The sequence below is a fragment of the Triticum aestivum genome, chromosome 4D (genome assembly GCF_018294505.1).
Source record: "Triticum aestivum cultivar Chinese Spring chromosome 4D, IWGSC CS RefSeq v2.1, whole genome shotgun sequence".
NCBI lineage: Eukaryota > Viridiplantae > Streptophyta > Magnoliopsida > Poales > Poaceae > Triticum > Triticum aestivum.
Window position 1 is genome coordinate 44,166,437 of NC_057805.1, and position 16,818 is coordinate 44,183,254.

Sequence of the window (16,818 nt, forward strand, 5' to 3'; positions counted from 1 at the left end):
ACTACCAAACCTCGTAGGTCAACAAGGATGCGTACTACTTCAGAGTGGTACGTAATCCTGTCTTAGAGGTCATGTTGCTAGACAACAATGAACCTACGAGCTATGAGAAGCGATGGTGGGCCCAGATTCCGACGAATGGCTCGAGGCCATGAAATCCGAGAGGATCCATGTATGAAAACAAAGTATAGACTTTGGAAGAACCACTTGATGGTCGTAAGGCTATAGGGTACAGATGGATTTTAAAAGGAAGACTGACAATGATGGTAAGTATCACCATTAAGAAAGCTCGACTTGTCATTAAGATATTTTCCGAGAAGTTCAAGGAGTTGACTACGATGAGACTTTCTCACTCGTAGCGATGCTAAGTGTCTGTTGGAATTATATTAGCAGTTACTGCATTATTTATGAAATCTTGCAGATAGGATGTCAAAACATTGTTTCCTCGACGATTTTCTTGAGGAAAGGTTGTATGTGATACAACCAGAAGGTTTTGTCAATCCTGAAAGATGTTAACAAGTATGCAAAGCTCCAGCAATCCTTCTAAGGACTGGAGTAAGCATCTCGGAGTTGGAATATACGCTTTGATGAGATGATCAAAGATTTTGGGTTTATACAAAGTTTATGAGAAACTTGTGTTTCCAAAGAAGTGAGTGGGAGCGCTATAGAATTTCTGATGAGTATATGTTGTTAACATATTGTTGATCAGAAATGATGTAGAATTTCTGGAAAGCATATAGGGTTATTTGAAAAGTGTTTTTCAATGGAAAACCTGGATTAAGCTACTTGAACATTGAGCATCAAGATCTATAAGGATAGATAAAAAACGCTTAATAGTACTTTCAGATGAACACATACCGTGACAAGATTTTGAAGGAGTTCAAAATAGATCGGCAAAGAAGGAGTTCCTGGCTGTGTTATAAGGTGTGAGTATTGAGTAAGACTCAAGACCTGACCACGGCAGAAGAGAGAGAAAGGACGAAGGTCGTCCCCTATGCTTTAGACGTAGGCTCCACAGTATGCTATGATGTGTACCGCACCTGAAGTGTGCCCTGCCATGAGTCAGTCAAGGGGTACAAGTGTGATCCAGGAAAGGATCACAGGACAGCGGTCAAGGTTATCCTTAGTAACTAGTGGACTAAGGAATTTTCTCGATTATGGAGGTGGTAAAAGAGTTCGTCGTAAAGGGTTACGCCGATGCAAACTTTGACACTAATCTGGATGACTCTGAGTAGTAGACCGGATTCGTATAGTAGAGCAGTTATTTGGAATAGTTCCAAATAGCGCGTGGTAGCTGCATCTAGGAGATGACATAGAGATTTGTAAAGCACACACGGATCTGAAAGATTCAGACCCGTTGACTAATAACCTCTCTCACAAGCGAGATATGATCAAACCCAATGGGTGTTGGATTCATTACAATCACATAGTGATGTGAACTAGATTATTGACTCTAGTGCAAGTGGGAGACTGTTGGAAATATGCCCTAGAGGCAATAATAAAATGGTTATTATTATATTTCCTTGTTCATGATAATTGTCTATTGTTCATGCTATAATTGTATTAACTGGAAACCGTAATACATGTGTGAATACATAGACCACAACATGTCCCTAGTGAGCCTCTAGTTGACTAGCTCGTTGATCAATAGATGGTTATGGTTTCCTGACCATGGACATTGGATGTCATTGATAACGGGATCACATCATTAGGAGAATGATGTGATGGACAAGACCCAATCCTAAGCATAGCACAAGATCGTGTAGTTCGTTTGCTAAAAGCTTTTCTAATGTCAAGTATCATTTCCTTAGACCATGAGATTGTGTAACTCCCGGATACCGTAGGAGTGCTTTGGGTGTACCAAACGTCACAACGTAACTGGGTGGCTATAAAGGTGCACTACAGGTATCTCCGAAAGTGTCTGTTGGGTTGACACGAATCGAGACTGGGATTTGTCACTCCGTATGACGGAGAGGTATCTCTGGGCCCACTCGGTAGTGCATCATCATAATGAGCTCAATGTGACTAAGTAGTTAGTCACGGGATCATGCATTACGGAACGAGTAAAGTGACTTGCCGGTAACGAGATTGAACGAGGTATTGGGATACCGACGATCGAATCTCAGGCAAGTAACGTACCGATTGACAAAGGGAATTGTATACGGGATTGCTTGAATCCCCGACATCATGGTTCATCCGATGAGATCATCGTGGAACATGTGGGAGCCAACATGGGTATCCAGATCCCGCTATTGGTTATTGGCCAGAGAGCTGTCTCGGTCATGTCTGCATGATTCCCGAACCCGTAGGGTCTACACACTTAAGGTTCGGTGACGCTAGAGTTGTTATGGGAATTAGTGTGCAGTTACCGAATGTTGTTCGGAGTCCCGGATGAGATCCCGGACGTCACGAGGAGTTCCGGAATGGTCCGGAGGTAAAGATTTATATATGGGAAGTCCTATTTTGGCCACCGAAAACTGTTCGGGATTTTTCGGTATTGTACCGGGAAGGTTCTAGAAGGTTCCGGAGTGGGGCCCACCTGCATGGGGGGACCCACATGAACGTGGGTAGTGGGGGCAAGGCCCCACACCCCTGGTCAAGGCGCACCAAGATCCCCCCTTAGAAGGAATAAGATCATATCCCGAAGGGATAAGATCAAGATCCCTAAAAAGGGGGGATAACAATCGGTGGGGAAGGGAAATGATGGGATTTCTTTCCTCCCACCTTTGCCAACGCCCCAATGGACTTGGAGGGCAAGAAACTAGCCCCCTCCACCTCTATATATAGTGGAGAGGCGCATTGGAGCTGTACCCCCTTGCCCCTGACGCAGCCCTCCCCCTCTCCAACTCCACCTCCTCCTCAGTAGTGCTTGGCGAAGCCCTGCCGAAGAACTGCAAGCTCCACCAACACGTCGTCGTGCTGTCGGAGCTCTCCCTCAACTTCTCCTCTCCCCTTGCTGGATCAAGAAGGAGGAGACGTCCCCGGGCTGTACGTGTGTTGAACGCGGAGGCGCCGTCCGTTCGGCGCTAGATCGGATCTTCCGCGATTTGAATCGCCGCGAGTACGACTCCATCAACCGCGTTCTTGTAACGCTTCCGCTTAGCGATCTTCAAGGGTATGAATATGCACTCCCTCTCTCGTTGCTAGCATCTCCTAGATTGATCTTGGTGACACGTAGGAAAATTTTGAATTTCTGTTACGTTCCCCAACACTCTAGTTCTTCTAGTTCTAGTTCCAGTTGGTCATAGTTGAGTAATAAGAGCTAGGCTAATCCTCTTGTCCTCATAATTAGAATCCCAGTGTGGTTCGAATCTCCTCCCTCTAATTCTCTGGCGACGGTTAGCTCTGGACGGCAAAGCGCTGCCAAATCGTGAAGGTTGCACGCTTGTAACCAAGTAGAGAGGTCGTGCTTTCGGTCTTCAGTCCGAGGGACTGTTCGTGGGCGGTATGAGGGATCATTTATCGATGGGTCGAGGGACTCCAAGTACAACCTACACCGACACGTTCTTCCTCCGCTGCAACTCGGTGACTGCAATGATCGTGATTCGAACCCGTTATGCATCTTCATATTGATCTTGGGTGATCGCAGGTGATTTTTTTTTGTTTTCTACTACGTTTCCCAATAGTTCTTGCTATGTGCTGAGGGTTTGTCAAGTCTAATTATGCACGAGGAGGAGGCTGGAAATTTATTGGGAGTCAAGGTGTGTCGTGATGCCCCCTCGGTCTCCCACCTTGTTTTTGCGGATGACTCGCTAATCCTCATGCAAGCAGATGCCACCATTGCAACCAGCCTTGGAAGAGCACTTGATGATTACTACGCGTTGCTGCTGGCCAGATGGTGAGTGAGGCAATTCCAATATTTTTTTAGTCCATGCACTTTTGTTGATACAAGAGCGGAAGTGTGCACCTCACATAATATAATGGCAGAAACGCTCACGAACAAACATTTTGGTTTGCCCCAATTGTGGGAGTGGACATATAAGATTGCTTTCGACATCTCATACATAGAGTGTTCAGCAGAATTAGAGGGTGGAAGGAGAAACTACTATCTTTTGGTGGGAGGGATATCTTACTAAAGGCTGTAATACAATCTATTCCCTCATATGCCATGTCAGTTTTCAAACTTCTCGAACAAGTGTGCAACAGTATAACCACCGCCATGTTGAAATATTGGTGGGAGATGAGGAATTGAAAAAACATATGCACTGGTTCGTCGGGTGGAGATGTGCGTCCGAAAGGAGAAGGATTTAATTTGGCTCTTTTGGCAAAACAGTGTTGGAGGCTTTTGTGCCAACCGAAATCATGATGTGCCGGAGTAGAGAAAGTAAAGTATTTCCTTGATGGTGACCTTCTAAATTGTAGGTTGAAGAAGGGTAGTTCATATACCTGGCAGAGTCTTTGGAGTGGAATCCAGTCCTTCAAGAGAGGACACATTTGGAGAGTAGGAGATGGATCACAGATTAACATCTGGGAGGACCCTTGGATTCCTAGCAGCTAGCCCTACCCGCAGAGTTTTTACACAAAGGGGAAATATAGTGATCACAAGAGTTTCTGAACTCATTGATTCGGAAAATAGAGTGTGGGATGAGCAATTGCTAAACGATCTTTTTTGGCCAATTGATGTGCAACGCATTATGAATATCCCTCGAGCTCTGGGAATGATGGAGGATTTTGTATCATGGCACTTCAATAGAGAAGTGGGATTTTCTCGATAAGATCGGCTTACCATGAAGAGTGGGAGCACCAACATGGACGAAAAACTCACTACAAGCCTCAAGTACTAGTCCAGTCCGGCATACTATTTGGAAATTGCATGTGCCATCAAAAATCAAAATCCATGTTTGGAGGACTTTGCTTGGAGCTATTCCTTGCTGTGGTGTTTTAGCTAACAGACATATGATTACAAGCTCCCGGTCCCCCCTTTGTAGTTTGGTCTGTGAGAGCATTAGGCATGCCATGTTTCTGTGCCCGAGGGTGCGAGAAATCTAGCGAATTCTTGGATTACATGAGCTGGTGACTGAAATTTGCACAATAGAGAGAGATGGAGGTTCGGCGTTGGCTAATCTCTACTATCCAGAAGTACCATATGTCCACTGGTGGCTGATGTCCAGCGCAATGATCTAGTGGCCACGACACTCTGGTATACATGGTGGGAACAACGCAAATACACACACGGTGAGAAGATCTGTGAGTCGGCTAGGTCGGCCCAAGCTATATCAACTTTAGCGCAAAACTTTTCACGAGCAAGAATGAAGCAACCTGAAATAAAAAGACATAGCTGGTCCAAGCCACCGGAGAGCGTCATCAAACTTAATGTCGATGCCACATTTGATTATGACACTGGTACATGAGGTACGGGAGCAATGCTGCATCATGAAGTCGGTTTCTTTGTCGCTTCTTCCTGCAGTGATATACCCTTTGTGGAAGATGCGGCGACGGCAGAGGCTAGAGGACTACGAGATGGCTTCCTACTAGTGAATCAAGTTTGCAACAAAATCTATGTCAAAACAGAATGTCTGGAGGTAATCGAGATCATGCAGAGTGGTGGGAATTCACTTGGACCAGCAACGGCAGTTTATGAAGAATGTTCTTTCTTACCTAGCAATTTTATCTCTATAGTATTTAGTCATTGTCCTCGGGAAGCATGGAGGCGGATCTACTAGATAAGAACTCGGAGGTGTCTCAAACCATTGTTCGGAAATCGGAGCCCCCAGGTTTCTTAGTGGATGTATTAACAAACGATGTATCTTTATTCTCACATGAAATATAAACCGCCATGATGGCATTTTTCTCAACAAAAAAATGGAGTAAGACATAGGAACAACAAAAGCAGCAATAATACAATTTTCACGATGAACATAGAAAGTTCTGTCATACACATTTTGGTCCTATTCCATCCGATATGACTCTTCTCCTAGTTTGGCACTACAATTTTTCCAAAAGTTTAATCATTAAAAACCTCAACATTTTAATGCATGTTTGGTTAATACTTTAGTTTCTAGAAATCATAGTTCTCCTTACAAAATGTAATTGTTCTCAACCAGTTGGGAAAAAGGAGGTCGATATCCGACACTCACGTTTGCCTCCTGCGTGCACGTGCACCCCAAAAATAGTATAAAATCAAACTAATAGCAAAAAATATAATTATGGTTATTTTCTGTAACAGACATGATCGAGTGTTATACCACATGTGAATTTTCATGAAGCAATGGCATTCATGGTGTTCTGGATAGAAGATAAAATTAGTGTCCTAAAAAGGTCATTTTTTTAGGATTTTGGAGGTATGATGTTTTTCCTTGTTCTCCTAGAACATCGTGGATGTCATTTCTTCATGGCAATTCACATGTGAGTAGAACACTCAACTATATGTTTTAAAAATATTTTTTATTTTTTTATTTTCTACTATTTTTTAGATTTTTTTATTCATCTGGGTGCATGTGGAACCATGTCCACCATAACACACCTCTGGAAAAACACGGTGTTAGAGATATTACCATTTATGGAAACAAGCTATTTGTTGATGCAAAACACATCATAGTACTTAAAGTTGTGATTTATAGACAAACACAATGTTCCATTTTTTATCTTGCACTTAGAAAAACCACCAGTTGGTCTCGCTTTCCATTTGCAAGTCCATGCATATCGCTGAGATCCTACAAATACTGAATAGCCTAAATCAGGCATCCACCCTGCTTATTAGGCTCGATAGCCTTATTCAAGCAGATCTACCGCAAGAGCTATGTCTTGCTTATAGAGAGATAATAACTTCTATCGCTGAATGCTTTTCAGCTCGCGTAGAAATTGGCCCGACCCGTTTAATTTTTTCTTTTATTGCAGGCATGCGACACTTTCTCGCTGGTTCGAATATTTTTTTATCTTTTTTTTTCTTTGATTTTTTCTTATTCCTTTGTTTTCACGTCGGTTTTCTTCTTTTATTCTGGTTTTCTTTTATGTTTGCTTTTCTTTTTAATTGCTTTTCTTCATTCCTTTCTTGGTTTTCACAGCTTTTTGGGTTTTTCTTTGTTTTTATTCATTTTTTTCTTGGTTTTCATTTTTTTTATTTGCTTTTTTTCTTCGTTTTTTCCTGGGTTTCTTTGGCTTTCTTTGTTTCGTACTCGGTATTCTCAGTTTTGTTCTTTTGCATTGTTTTCTATGGTTTTTCAATCTTTTGTTTTCATTTTCATTGTTTTTCTCTTTGGTTTTATTTTTCCCGATTTTCGTTCGTTTCTTTTTTATTCAACACGTGTTAACTTTTTTTCAGTAATCATTCAACATTTTTCTTATACATCAGAAACATTTTCAATAGACACGTTTAGCACTTTTGAAAAACATAATTAATTTTTTTGAAAACTTATCTTTTTGGATGTCTAAATTTTTTCCATACAAGTTGTAATTTTTTATATATATCTAATACATTTGTAATACACATTTAACATCTTTCAAATACAATTTTACCATTTTTTGCATACATGGGCAACATTTTTTATATACAAAATTAACATTTTTTCAAATGCTTGATTAACAATTTTTTATTACAATATTAACATTTTTAATACATCATCAACCTTTTTATACACATTTAACATTTTTCAAATGCTTGATTAATATTTTTGAAATACAGGATTAACATTTTTGTAATACATAGTCAACATTGTTTCTATACTCATTTAACATTTTTGAAAATGCTTCATTAAGTTTTTTCAAATGCAAGATTAACATTTTTTAATACATGGTCAACATTTTTTGTATACACATTTAACATTTTCCAAATGATTGATTAACATATTTTAAATTCTTATTTAGGATTTTTTAATGCTTGATTATTTATTTTAAATACATTGTCAACTTTTTTGACACACATTGTATATTTTTCCGTATACATGTGAAATATTTTATTTATAAACATTTAACTTTTTCAAAACCATGGTTACCATTTTTTGCAAATGTTTTATGTAATTTTTTTAACATATTTTATTTAGAATATTTGGAAGTATATAAAAAAGTGAAAACAACAAAAAACGAGGCTGTGGCCTCCAACACACCTGGGCCGGCCCATCTCGCGCTTCCTTTGACGCAAGGGTTCACTACGTCTCGCTATAAACAAGACATAGGGGCGCGGCAGATCAGAACCGAGCCTAACTTGGAAAGGCCTTACTACACAGTGGGTGCTGCGAAAAACACAAAAGCAGAAACTAACTACCGAATGGGTGAGTTTATTAGGATGGCCCAGAATTGCAAGCCAAACCAGTATTTTTTTAAGGGTTTTTTTTTTTGCTATGAGCAAATAGCATCTTCTAAGGTTCCCTATGTCTCGCTTAGGCGCCCCAAATCTGAACCGAGACTAACTTGGAGGCCTAACTAACTACACAACGGGGACCGCTCAAAGAAATAAAAACAAAAACTAACTATACAATGGTGAGTTTATTGGGATGGCCCAAAATTGCAAGCCAGACCAGTATTTTCTAAGTTTTTTTTTGCTATGTGCAAATAACATTTTCTACTGTTTCCAATTATATCATGACAAAAAGGGCATAAACACTATTGACAACGATACATGGAGGAAAGATGCCATGAAAAAAAGGCATAAACATTATTGACAACGATGCATGGGAAAGATGCCAAGATCGGATAGCCCACATCCACCTGCTATCGCAAGTCTCACTCTCACATGGCTCTGCAAAATCTTGCCAAACATGTCCATGGAGCACCCTAAAAATTTGAAAATGACTGCAATAATGTGCGACCCCATAAACTTGTTCCCACAAACAGCAGGAAGCGACAAGGGGCATGAAAGTGCTTTAGAAAAAAACAAGGGGCGTGAAAAGGCATCAACCACCACTGTAGCCGTATGGCCTTAATTAGTTGTAAACTGTGATCCTTGCACCTGAGAAATTTACATCTCGAGTTTTCTTTTGTTATATGCGGCAAGAAGTCTTTATCTGCTCTCCCTGTCACTCCAGCCTGTAGCTCCCTTGTCCATCTCAAGCATCATCTGCATTCCACTACAATGCTGAACTCCAACTTGTGATCAATTTGTTTTGGAATGGGAAGATTTGTCACATCGATTAATTAAGGTGAACAGAATTACCCAGTTAATTAATGAAAACCGACACTTGCGATCAATTTTGCCTCTTATGTATTGGCAGAAATTAAGGGCCATGTAGGGTTGTACTATCACCTATTTGTATTTTTTTTTTTTACTTCTAATAGGAATTCCTTTCTTATATTTTCAGTTTTTTTTCATTTTCTTCCTTTACAAGCTTTATTAGTATGTCATCTATCCATGTTTTAGGGAAAAAAGTTGGTTTCCATCATCTGATAGATCCACTTCGTCAACTTAGAAAACATTTTATTTATGAAAACGCAAGGGCTAAAATATTATTAAAAGTTGGACTTATGTATATAGAAATATCATTCTTCAGGTAATTAATTACAAGATTTATTTATCCTCAAATGGATGTCGCAACATACATTTCATCTGAACTGCTAGCTGCAGACATTGGTGTATGTACCAACGACCGTTATACCCCAAAAAACACACACACAACAATGGAACCCTAAAAAAAAAAGAGTTGCCCCAATTCGCCCCCGTCTGCCGCGTCAAAACTATGGGCGCGATTCATTAAGGCCCAAGAACACCCGGCCAGCAGCGCCCGCAACATCGACATGACAACATGGATGGATGCTACAAGGCGGTCGGCGTCACCGTCGGCTCCACGGAGCGGATGGCCTCCCGGATCTCTCGCTGGACGGTGGCGCGGGACGGCGCGACGATCATGTCGTCCCAGATTGAGCGGGAGCCGCAGGTGGTGGCGCCGCCGGGGTAGAGGTCGTGCAGGGAGGTGGCGCCCTCGTTGAGGTTGCTCACCTTGTCCAGGCAGTCGATCTCGCGCGGCTCCACCAGCAGGCTGCCGTTGATGTCGCCCTTCCACGCGATCAGCTAATTAAGAGAAGAAATTCGTGGACAGCTGATTAACAACTACTAGCTGAGTAGTAGAAATTAAGATGAACTTAGCTTGTCCTGAGTACGTAGTTGATCAGTAAAAAAAGTACCTGTGGAGAGCCCAAGGAGTTGGAGCTGTAGAGCTTGGCCCCGTCCACAAGCTGGCAGTACTTCTGGAACGCCGCCGCGAACCTCTTGTGCGACGTGAGCTGCGAGTTCACCCTCACCGCTCTCCCCGTCATGATCGCTCTCCTGCAGCGCAGAGAACAATCATCTCACTCACTGTCAACACTTGCACACACACACACACACAAAATCAAACGACGCAGATAATAAGGTGACTATATCATATGTGGTACCTGATCCCTCTGGCGACGGCGAGGTAGGCGTCGCAGACGACGCCGACGACCTCGATCCGGTACGGCTTCCGGTCCCTGTTGGCGGCGACGAAGTCCTGGTCGTTGGGGACGGGCTCCCAGTAGTTCTCGGTGATGGTGCCGTCCTCGTCCACCTTGTAGCCCACGCCCATGCGGTGGCGCTGGGAGTGCACGGCCCGGGCCATGGCGATGGTCTGCTCCACGAAGGGCTCCCAGGAGAGCGTGCCGTCCAGGATCACGTCGCGCCCCTCGTTCAGCGCCGTCACCAGCAGCGACGACGCCGCGTCCGTCGACGACTTGTGCACCTGTTGTGTTACCCCAGCGTGTTTAGTACACGCGCTTATGAAATGAAATGAAAGGCCGATCATCACGCTCCACAATAAAAAAAATGTGGTGGAAGACAACAATTTTCCCCAATGAAAAGTGCAAATGAAACAATTTCCTTTGTCTTCAAGCTTGACACGGGATTTTTTTTAGAAAGATGTCATTCTTACGTAAAATTTCTTCAAAATCGGTATGTGCAGTTTTTAGGTTGGTAGCTACTCCCTTGATGTGTTAGCTAATGGTCATCAATTTGAACTAGTACCTACTTCTTCATAAAATCCTGAAGTAGTAGGAATATTTTATTTTTTTTGAAACGAGGCAAAGATTTGCCATTTTCATTGATTAAGAAGAAGAGTGTTGTCCGGTTAATTAGATGAAAACCGGGCGAAAACCAAGATTACAAACCCCACATGGGGCACTCGTGGACGACCTGGCCACAAACGGCAAACAGTCGACCGAAGCGTCGATGACATGGCTGCTCTGATTTTGCTGACGAGTTTCACAGGGGAAAGTTGCAAGCCTCGCATCGACCTAGTCGAGCGCAACATTCGGAGAGCACCGTCCACTGAGATCCGCCCTCATGGAGTCATCGTTGCCGCAGTGGCCCCGCCGCCCGCAGCTCCGACTTCTCTGTCACAGCCAAGAAACCGGCATAGGCACACCCAACCGCTGATGCGAGGTGGGTGTGGCGTTGTGGTGTCGGGTCGCGGCTTGTCCTTCTGATGTCATAGTAGGAATAGCATTTCTCTGTTTACTCCTGCTCCTGCCCTGATTCCCAACATGCTAGCCCAAATCCTAATAAAACCATGCTGTATGCATTTCGTGGGCCCGGCAGATCAGCAAAGATAAATATATGTTCTACACCACACAGACAAAGCAGATCCATCTAATTAAGCCTAGTGCTCCGTTGGACCTCAGCTTTCTCACAGCCTTTGTCGGAGTGAGAAGGGTCATAGGAGCAGAGCAGTTCATGTTTCTAGCTTGGTGAACAGATATCATAGATTTCCACTGTACTTGAGTACATACCATACAGTTGGAGAAAGTGTCGGTCGGTCGATCGGACAGCTGCAGTGCAGTAGGAGTATGAATTACGCCGCTATGCTAGGCCATGTGTGCTATCGCTGCTGATCCCTACCGTTCAGCGGCCGGTTGGTCACTCACCCATTTTTCTAGCTAAAAAGCGCAGGGCCGTTTTTGTCGTCTGGACTGCTGGGCACGTTAACATGAATAAACTGAAATAGAGCAGATTCAAACTACTGATGTATTCCAAGGGCAGAACCATTGATGTATGACTGGCCAACCACAACTAAGTCACAATGTTGATCCATTTGTAAACGTCGTCGAAACAACGGTTGTCCATTTTTAAACGTCTGAGAAACAACACATGTTTATTTTGAATTTTGATCGATGGTGATTGTATATGTCGATCTAAATTATATAACTGCAAGCAATAACGTACCAGCTCTGCTGTCTGAAGCATGTCGTTGTGGTGGCCCATGGAGCTAATTGCGCGGTAGATCACGTCCGTCTCCTTGAAAGCGTCCGCCTCAACCACCAGCGCGTTCGTCCCCGCCTCTATCCAAAACGGCCTGAAAATCAACAACGCCACCCATGCTTCGGCTTCATATTCCAACTGAATCGACAGTTGTTGCAACAAGTGTACGTGCTAAGAAACGACCGAGGAAAAAACAGAAATACTAGTCCTTGACACTCACTCTTGAAGTATCTCCTTGAGCACGGTGCTCTTGCCGGCGCCCATGCCGCCGCCCATCAGCAGCAGCACCGGGGACCGGTCGTTGTGCGCCACCGGGGCCATCACGTCGGTGCAGTGCGCCTCCTCCTCGCCGTTCATCCCTGTCACCGTGCCGATGGCCTTCATCTCGTGCACCAGTGTGGAGAACACCCGCGCCACCTTCAGGTCCTTCGTAATCCGCTCGAATCGTTGCTTCCTGCTCATCATATCCATCCAATCTCAGTTAGTTTTATGCACGCAAGCCTTTTAACTAATTACTCATGCATAGGGTATTTTTTGGAATACGACAATGTTAGCGTACATCTTTGATTATATGCCCTCTTTTATCCATAGTTGATCGCACTTCTACTTAGCAGTTGTTGTTGTTGTTGTTGTTGTTGTCCAACAACGACCGGAACAGATATTTACAATTGAATTGACGACTGGAGTAGTTGAGTGAACGATGATATAGGTGATGGACTAGTGCATGTCTTCACAACGAATCTCCAACATTGATAGCGTTAGCATCATTGTCATACACCTGGCTTGGCCCACTCCATGATGCATACATGGCCTAGTGGGAGGGTACGTTTTAGATGAGGCTACTATTAATAACTGTTGATTCAATTATTGCGTATCAGCAATGACTTTGGGGCCATGTCTCAACATGTTTTTATTAAGCACGTGTCGTAGTCTTGGCAGCTATTGCAAACAAAACAAAACAAATAGTTTGGACAATTGGAAATGAGAACCCGCGGTTCTGTGGGTCTATGGGTGATGCGCTAGTACGTCGCATATGTTAGCATTTGCACATGTGCACATAAAATGAGGCACATAGTGTATCTTCGGAAGCTTCCTGCCGTCTTATCAATTTATTGACACGGGCAAAAGACACACATGCCAGTAAATGTGTTGCGATGTAAGTAGGATTGTTGTGTGTTTTAGTTATATGTACTACATCTGTCTCGCGCCTCTCGTAAAATAATGGCGTAAACTGCACCATTTTAGACAATTCTTAGCTAGGTATTTGCAGTTATTGCCTATACATGTCACTTTCTTAGAAGACGAGATGATTGCACTAGTTACGTTTTTTTAAACTCCCGATAGTTATCTGTTAGGTAGCTCATGCTCATCTGTATTGGATTATGGGATTATAAAAGTAATTCGAAGTACTTGGCCAGGTCAAATAATTTGACCAAAGGAAAATTGTGATGGCGAAAAGAAAATTGTTTGGTGAAAGCATGTATACCAACGTATACCCAAGTTGATTAGTAATGGAGACAAATCATGAGCACTCTCATCTACTGCTATTATAAACACATCAACCTAACGACTAGTATAATTAAGAGATATCTGTACTTTTCTTTTGATAAACTTGCTTATAAAGATATCTGTTAGAAAGGTCATCATCGTCACGATTCTGTTGTAGGGACATGTATGATTCAGTCTTGCTGGTCCATTAAAATTTAGTCAAAGTTTGTGTACTATATGTGAACAACAATAGAAATAAGGCCAATTAAAAAAAAGGTAAGACAAATAATAGACACCTTAATTTATGCTTGATACTACATCATTTCAATTTTCCTCCTATATATGCACGACCGGCAAAGAAATGGAGGTAAGAAACACTAGCATAAGCACATCAATGTTTCCAGGTGTTCATTGAGCATTTCTTTTTATTTTCGCACCTTAATTATTTTGTGTATGTTTCTGCTCAACTGTAAACACCGCGAACCTGCTTATAATTTAGAAATAGGAAATGATAAACAAATACTCCCTCTGTCCCAAATTAAGTGACTCGACTTTGTAAAGCTAGTACAAAGTCGAGTCATTTATTTTGGGGAGGGAGGGGGTGCTAGGTTGCGGTTGGGTTTAGACTTTTCACCTGTTAGCTTCCAGAATCACGTTCCTCAGCTTCTTTTTGTTGGCGCTGTCGACGCTCAAGGCCTGCACATTAAGCGTGCGTGATTGATGGCAAATTTAGGGCATATACAATGCACAGTGCATGTGCATCGCTCGTAATTCGTCGAGCCGAGCGGACGTCCACTTTGCTTCCTTCCAGATCCGCCAAAGACGATGAGATCGTTGTACGTACGTACCTGGGTGACGAGAATGGTGGAATGGTCCCAGTGGAAGGCGAAGTAGCCGAGGATGCATCTCTCCAGCTCGTCCACCAACTTGACGTAGAGCGCGTCGGCGTCCGGGACGCCGTCCAGGAGGCCGTACACGTCCGCCATGCAGCTGTTGGTCTGCCGGAGGTAGTTGTTGGCCGCCTTGCACAGGTGGGGGCACTCGCTCGCGTCCTCGAACCCAATCTGCCGAGCTGCATACGTACATACAGTGTATCATGCATAATGAACCGATTAATCAACTACTGTAAATGGGAAACATTAATTTAGAGCAGAAACTAAACCCACTCAGATCTCCATGTCAGGAATTCTCAATCACTCCTCATCTTTCCAGAGGAGTAGAGAAGAAGCTTTGAGCCACATGAAAAGGCTGTGGCCATGGACGGCTCGACAATGGCATCGCCGCCGTACGGTACCAGTGGCATGCATTGATCTCGACGAGACGGCTTAAGGGCCCCGGCCTGCTGGTAGGCTTGTGGCCAGGGAGGCAAATCAAGTACCATCATCATCGCTAACTGCTTTCTTCGGTCAGTGCGCTGTCCAGTTTTAGCACCAACGCTGGCTGCTTAACCTTAACCTCACCACGTGAGACTTCAGAACAGAACTTGGTGCGTTGTGTCGTACCTGTACGACGTGCATGCTTCGGACGGGGACGGCCACTGTTTGTATCCCTCGAGATGTCATGCTGGTAGTGGGTATGCGACTGGCTGGCCAGGTGTTCATTTTTCATGGAGAATCCATACACGCGTCAGCTAGGAGAAGATATACTCCAGTTCAGTGGCTAGCTTGGTGCTACTCTTCCATCAAGGCAGCAGTGCCCATGTCAATCACAAGGGTTTACTTTTAACTTGTACTCCCTCCGTAAACTAATATAAAAGTGTTTAAATTACTATTTTAATTATCTAAACGCTCTTATATTAGTTTGCAGAGGAAGTGCTAGACATGATATACATACTACTTTCTGTTTTGGATCTTGTTAATTTCCTAGTGTCTTCTCGGTGGAATCATCCGAGCGTGCGAAATTTCAGGCACCAAGACAAAAAACATTCTGGTTGGAAGGTTGCAGGAGTTAGTTAGAGCCTTTGGTGTTGGGACAATTGGTTGCTTGCTTCTTGGCGTCATCAGAAAGGGGGAAATTATCAGATCAAGTGGCAACAGAAACTAGTAGTACAAAACAGTATCATCCTCATGGTGAAGGCGATCACAGGAACGCAGCATCGATCCACGTAAATATATAGAGTATTCAAGAAACTAGTGGTAACAGATTCGTTGATCGGATTGTTGTAAAGACTAAAGAGTTGCGAAAAACGAGCAACGATTGAATGGAGATTTGCACGCAAAGAGAGAATTAATAAGCACAACAATTGAGTGGAAATGGCGACTGACCGACGTAGTGGGAGAACTTCTCGAGATGCTCGACGCGGCCGTCGCCGGCCATCTCCACCCTCGGCATTTCCGCCATGGCCGGGGGAGCCGGCAGCGGCGGCAGCTTACTACTCCCATGGCACAGCGCGACGACGCGGAGCAGCAGCTGCCTGGCGAACCCATCTGCAACCCAACAGAGCAAGAACAGGAATAGATGAGCATAGGTCCAGACGAAGCACAGAAATCCGACGAGCAGATCGCTCTCAGAACTTGCCTTGCTGCTGCATGGCGACTGGCGACTAGTGGAGGAGAGGATCGAATGGCAGCGCGCGCGCGGGGTCGGGTGAGTGGAGAATGGGATGCAAATAGCAGGCGAGGCCCAAGGCCAAGGACGTGGATGCCGTCTGTCTCGTACCTTTGGTGGGACGATATGCCGCTCGGGTGAGTGGGATGGGCATCGGCAACGGAGACCGAGATGGAGATGGTACTTGTACCGGATGATGATGATGCATATCAAGATGCATGTTGCCTGCCTGTATTTTTGGCGTGAAAGAGATGTTTGCGCGCCACCACCGTACCTGTATTCTATTCGAGCTGTTGCTGTTTGGCGTTGATATTGTTCCTCTTTTTCTATACCCACCCACCCTCTCTTCGTATCTTCTTCTTGGGGACAATAGACCAAGTGTGATTATTAAAGGCTGTACTATATCACAATGCCGGAATTAGAGACTTGGTGGTGGGTAATCGGTACACGTACGTAGCGGCGTTAATTGGTCAACGCCATTGCTCAATCGTCGGTGTAGTTAACTTACCGCTCGTTCTCAAAGAGAGAAGAAAAAGAATTGTTCATCACTCCCGCGTGTTGAGCATGGGGAATACTTATATGAGCGAGCTTCTGAGCTGCGGCTTCTGTCAGGGACGCGCCTTAACTGAGCGATACTACCACTTTGA

The 16,818-nt window shown here is 43.8% G+C and overlaps 1 protein-coding gene across 1 annotated transcript; it reads right to left on the reverse strand.

Moving 5' to 3' along the window:
• Positions 1 to 9,375: 9,375 nt before the first annotated feature.
• LOC123096064 (calmodulin calcium-dependent NAD kinase) lies at positions 9,376 to 16,372 on the reverse strand. Its single transcript, XM_044517659.1, has 9 exons — positions 16,142 to 16,372; positions 15,889 to 16,050; positions 14,473 to 14,696; positions 14,259 to 14,320; positions 12,357 to 12,590; positions 12,101 to 12,230; positions 10,300 to 10,622; positions 10,051 to 10,192; positions 9,376 to 9,937 (listed from the first exon to the last, which is right to left on the reverse strand). The coding sequence occupies exons 1-9, from the start codon at positions 16,152 to 16,154 to the stop codon at positions 9,683 to 9,685; spliced, it is 1,545 nt and encodes a 514-aa protein (XP_044373594.1). The 5' UTR covers positions 16,155 to 16,372; the 3' UTR covers positions 9,376 to 9,682.
• Between the last annotated feature and the right edge of the window lie 446 nt (positions 16,373 to 16,818).

What these genes read in the sequence shown, in the direction of transcription:
- LOC123096064 (XM_044517659.1), bottom strand. An exon ending in CCACCATTCTCGTCACCCAG is followed by an intron (nt 14,321 to 14,472) that starts GTACGTACGTAC and finishes CTTAATGTGCAG; the next exon opens with GCCTTGAGCGTCGACAGCGC. An exon ending in ACTCCTTGGGCTCTCCACAG is followed by an intron (nt 9,938 to 10,050) that starts GTACTTTTTTTA and finishes TCTCTTAATTAG; the next exon opens with CTGATCGCGTGGAAGGGCGA.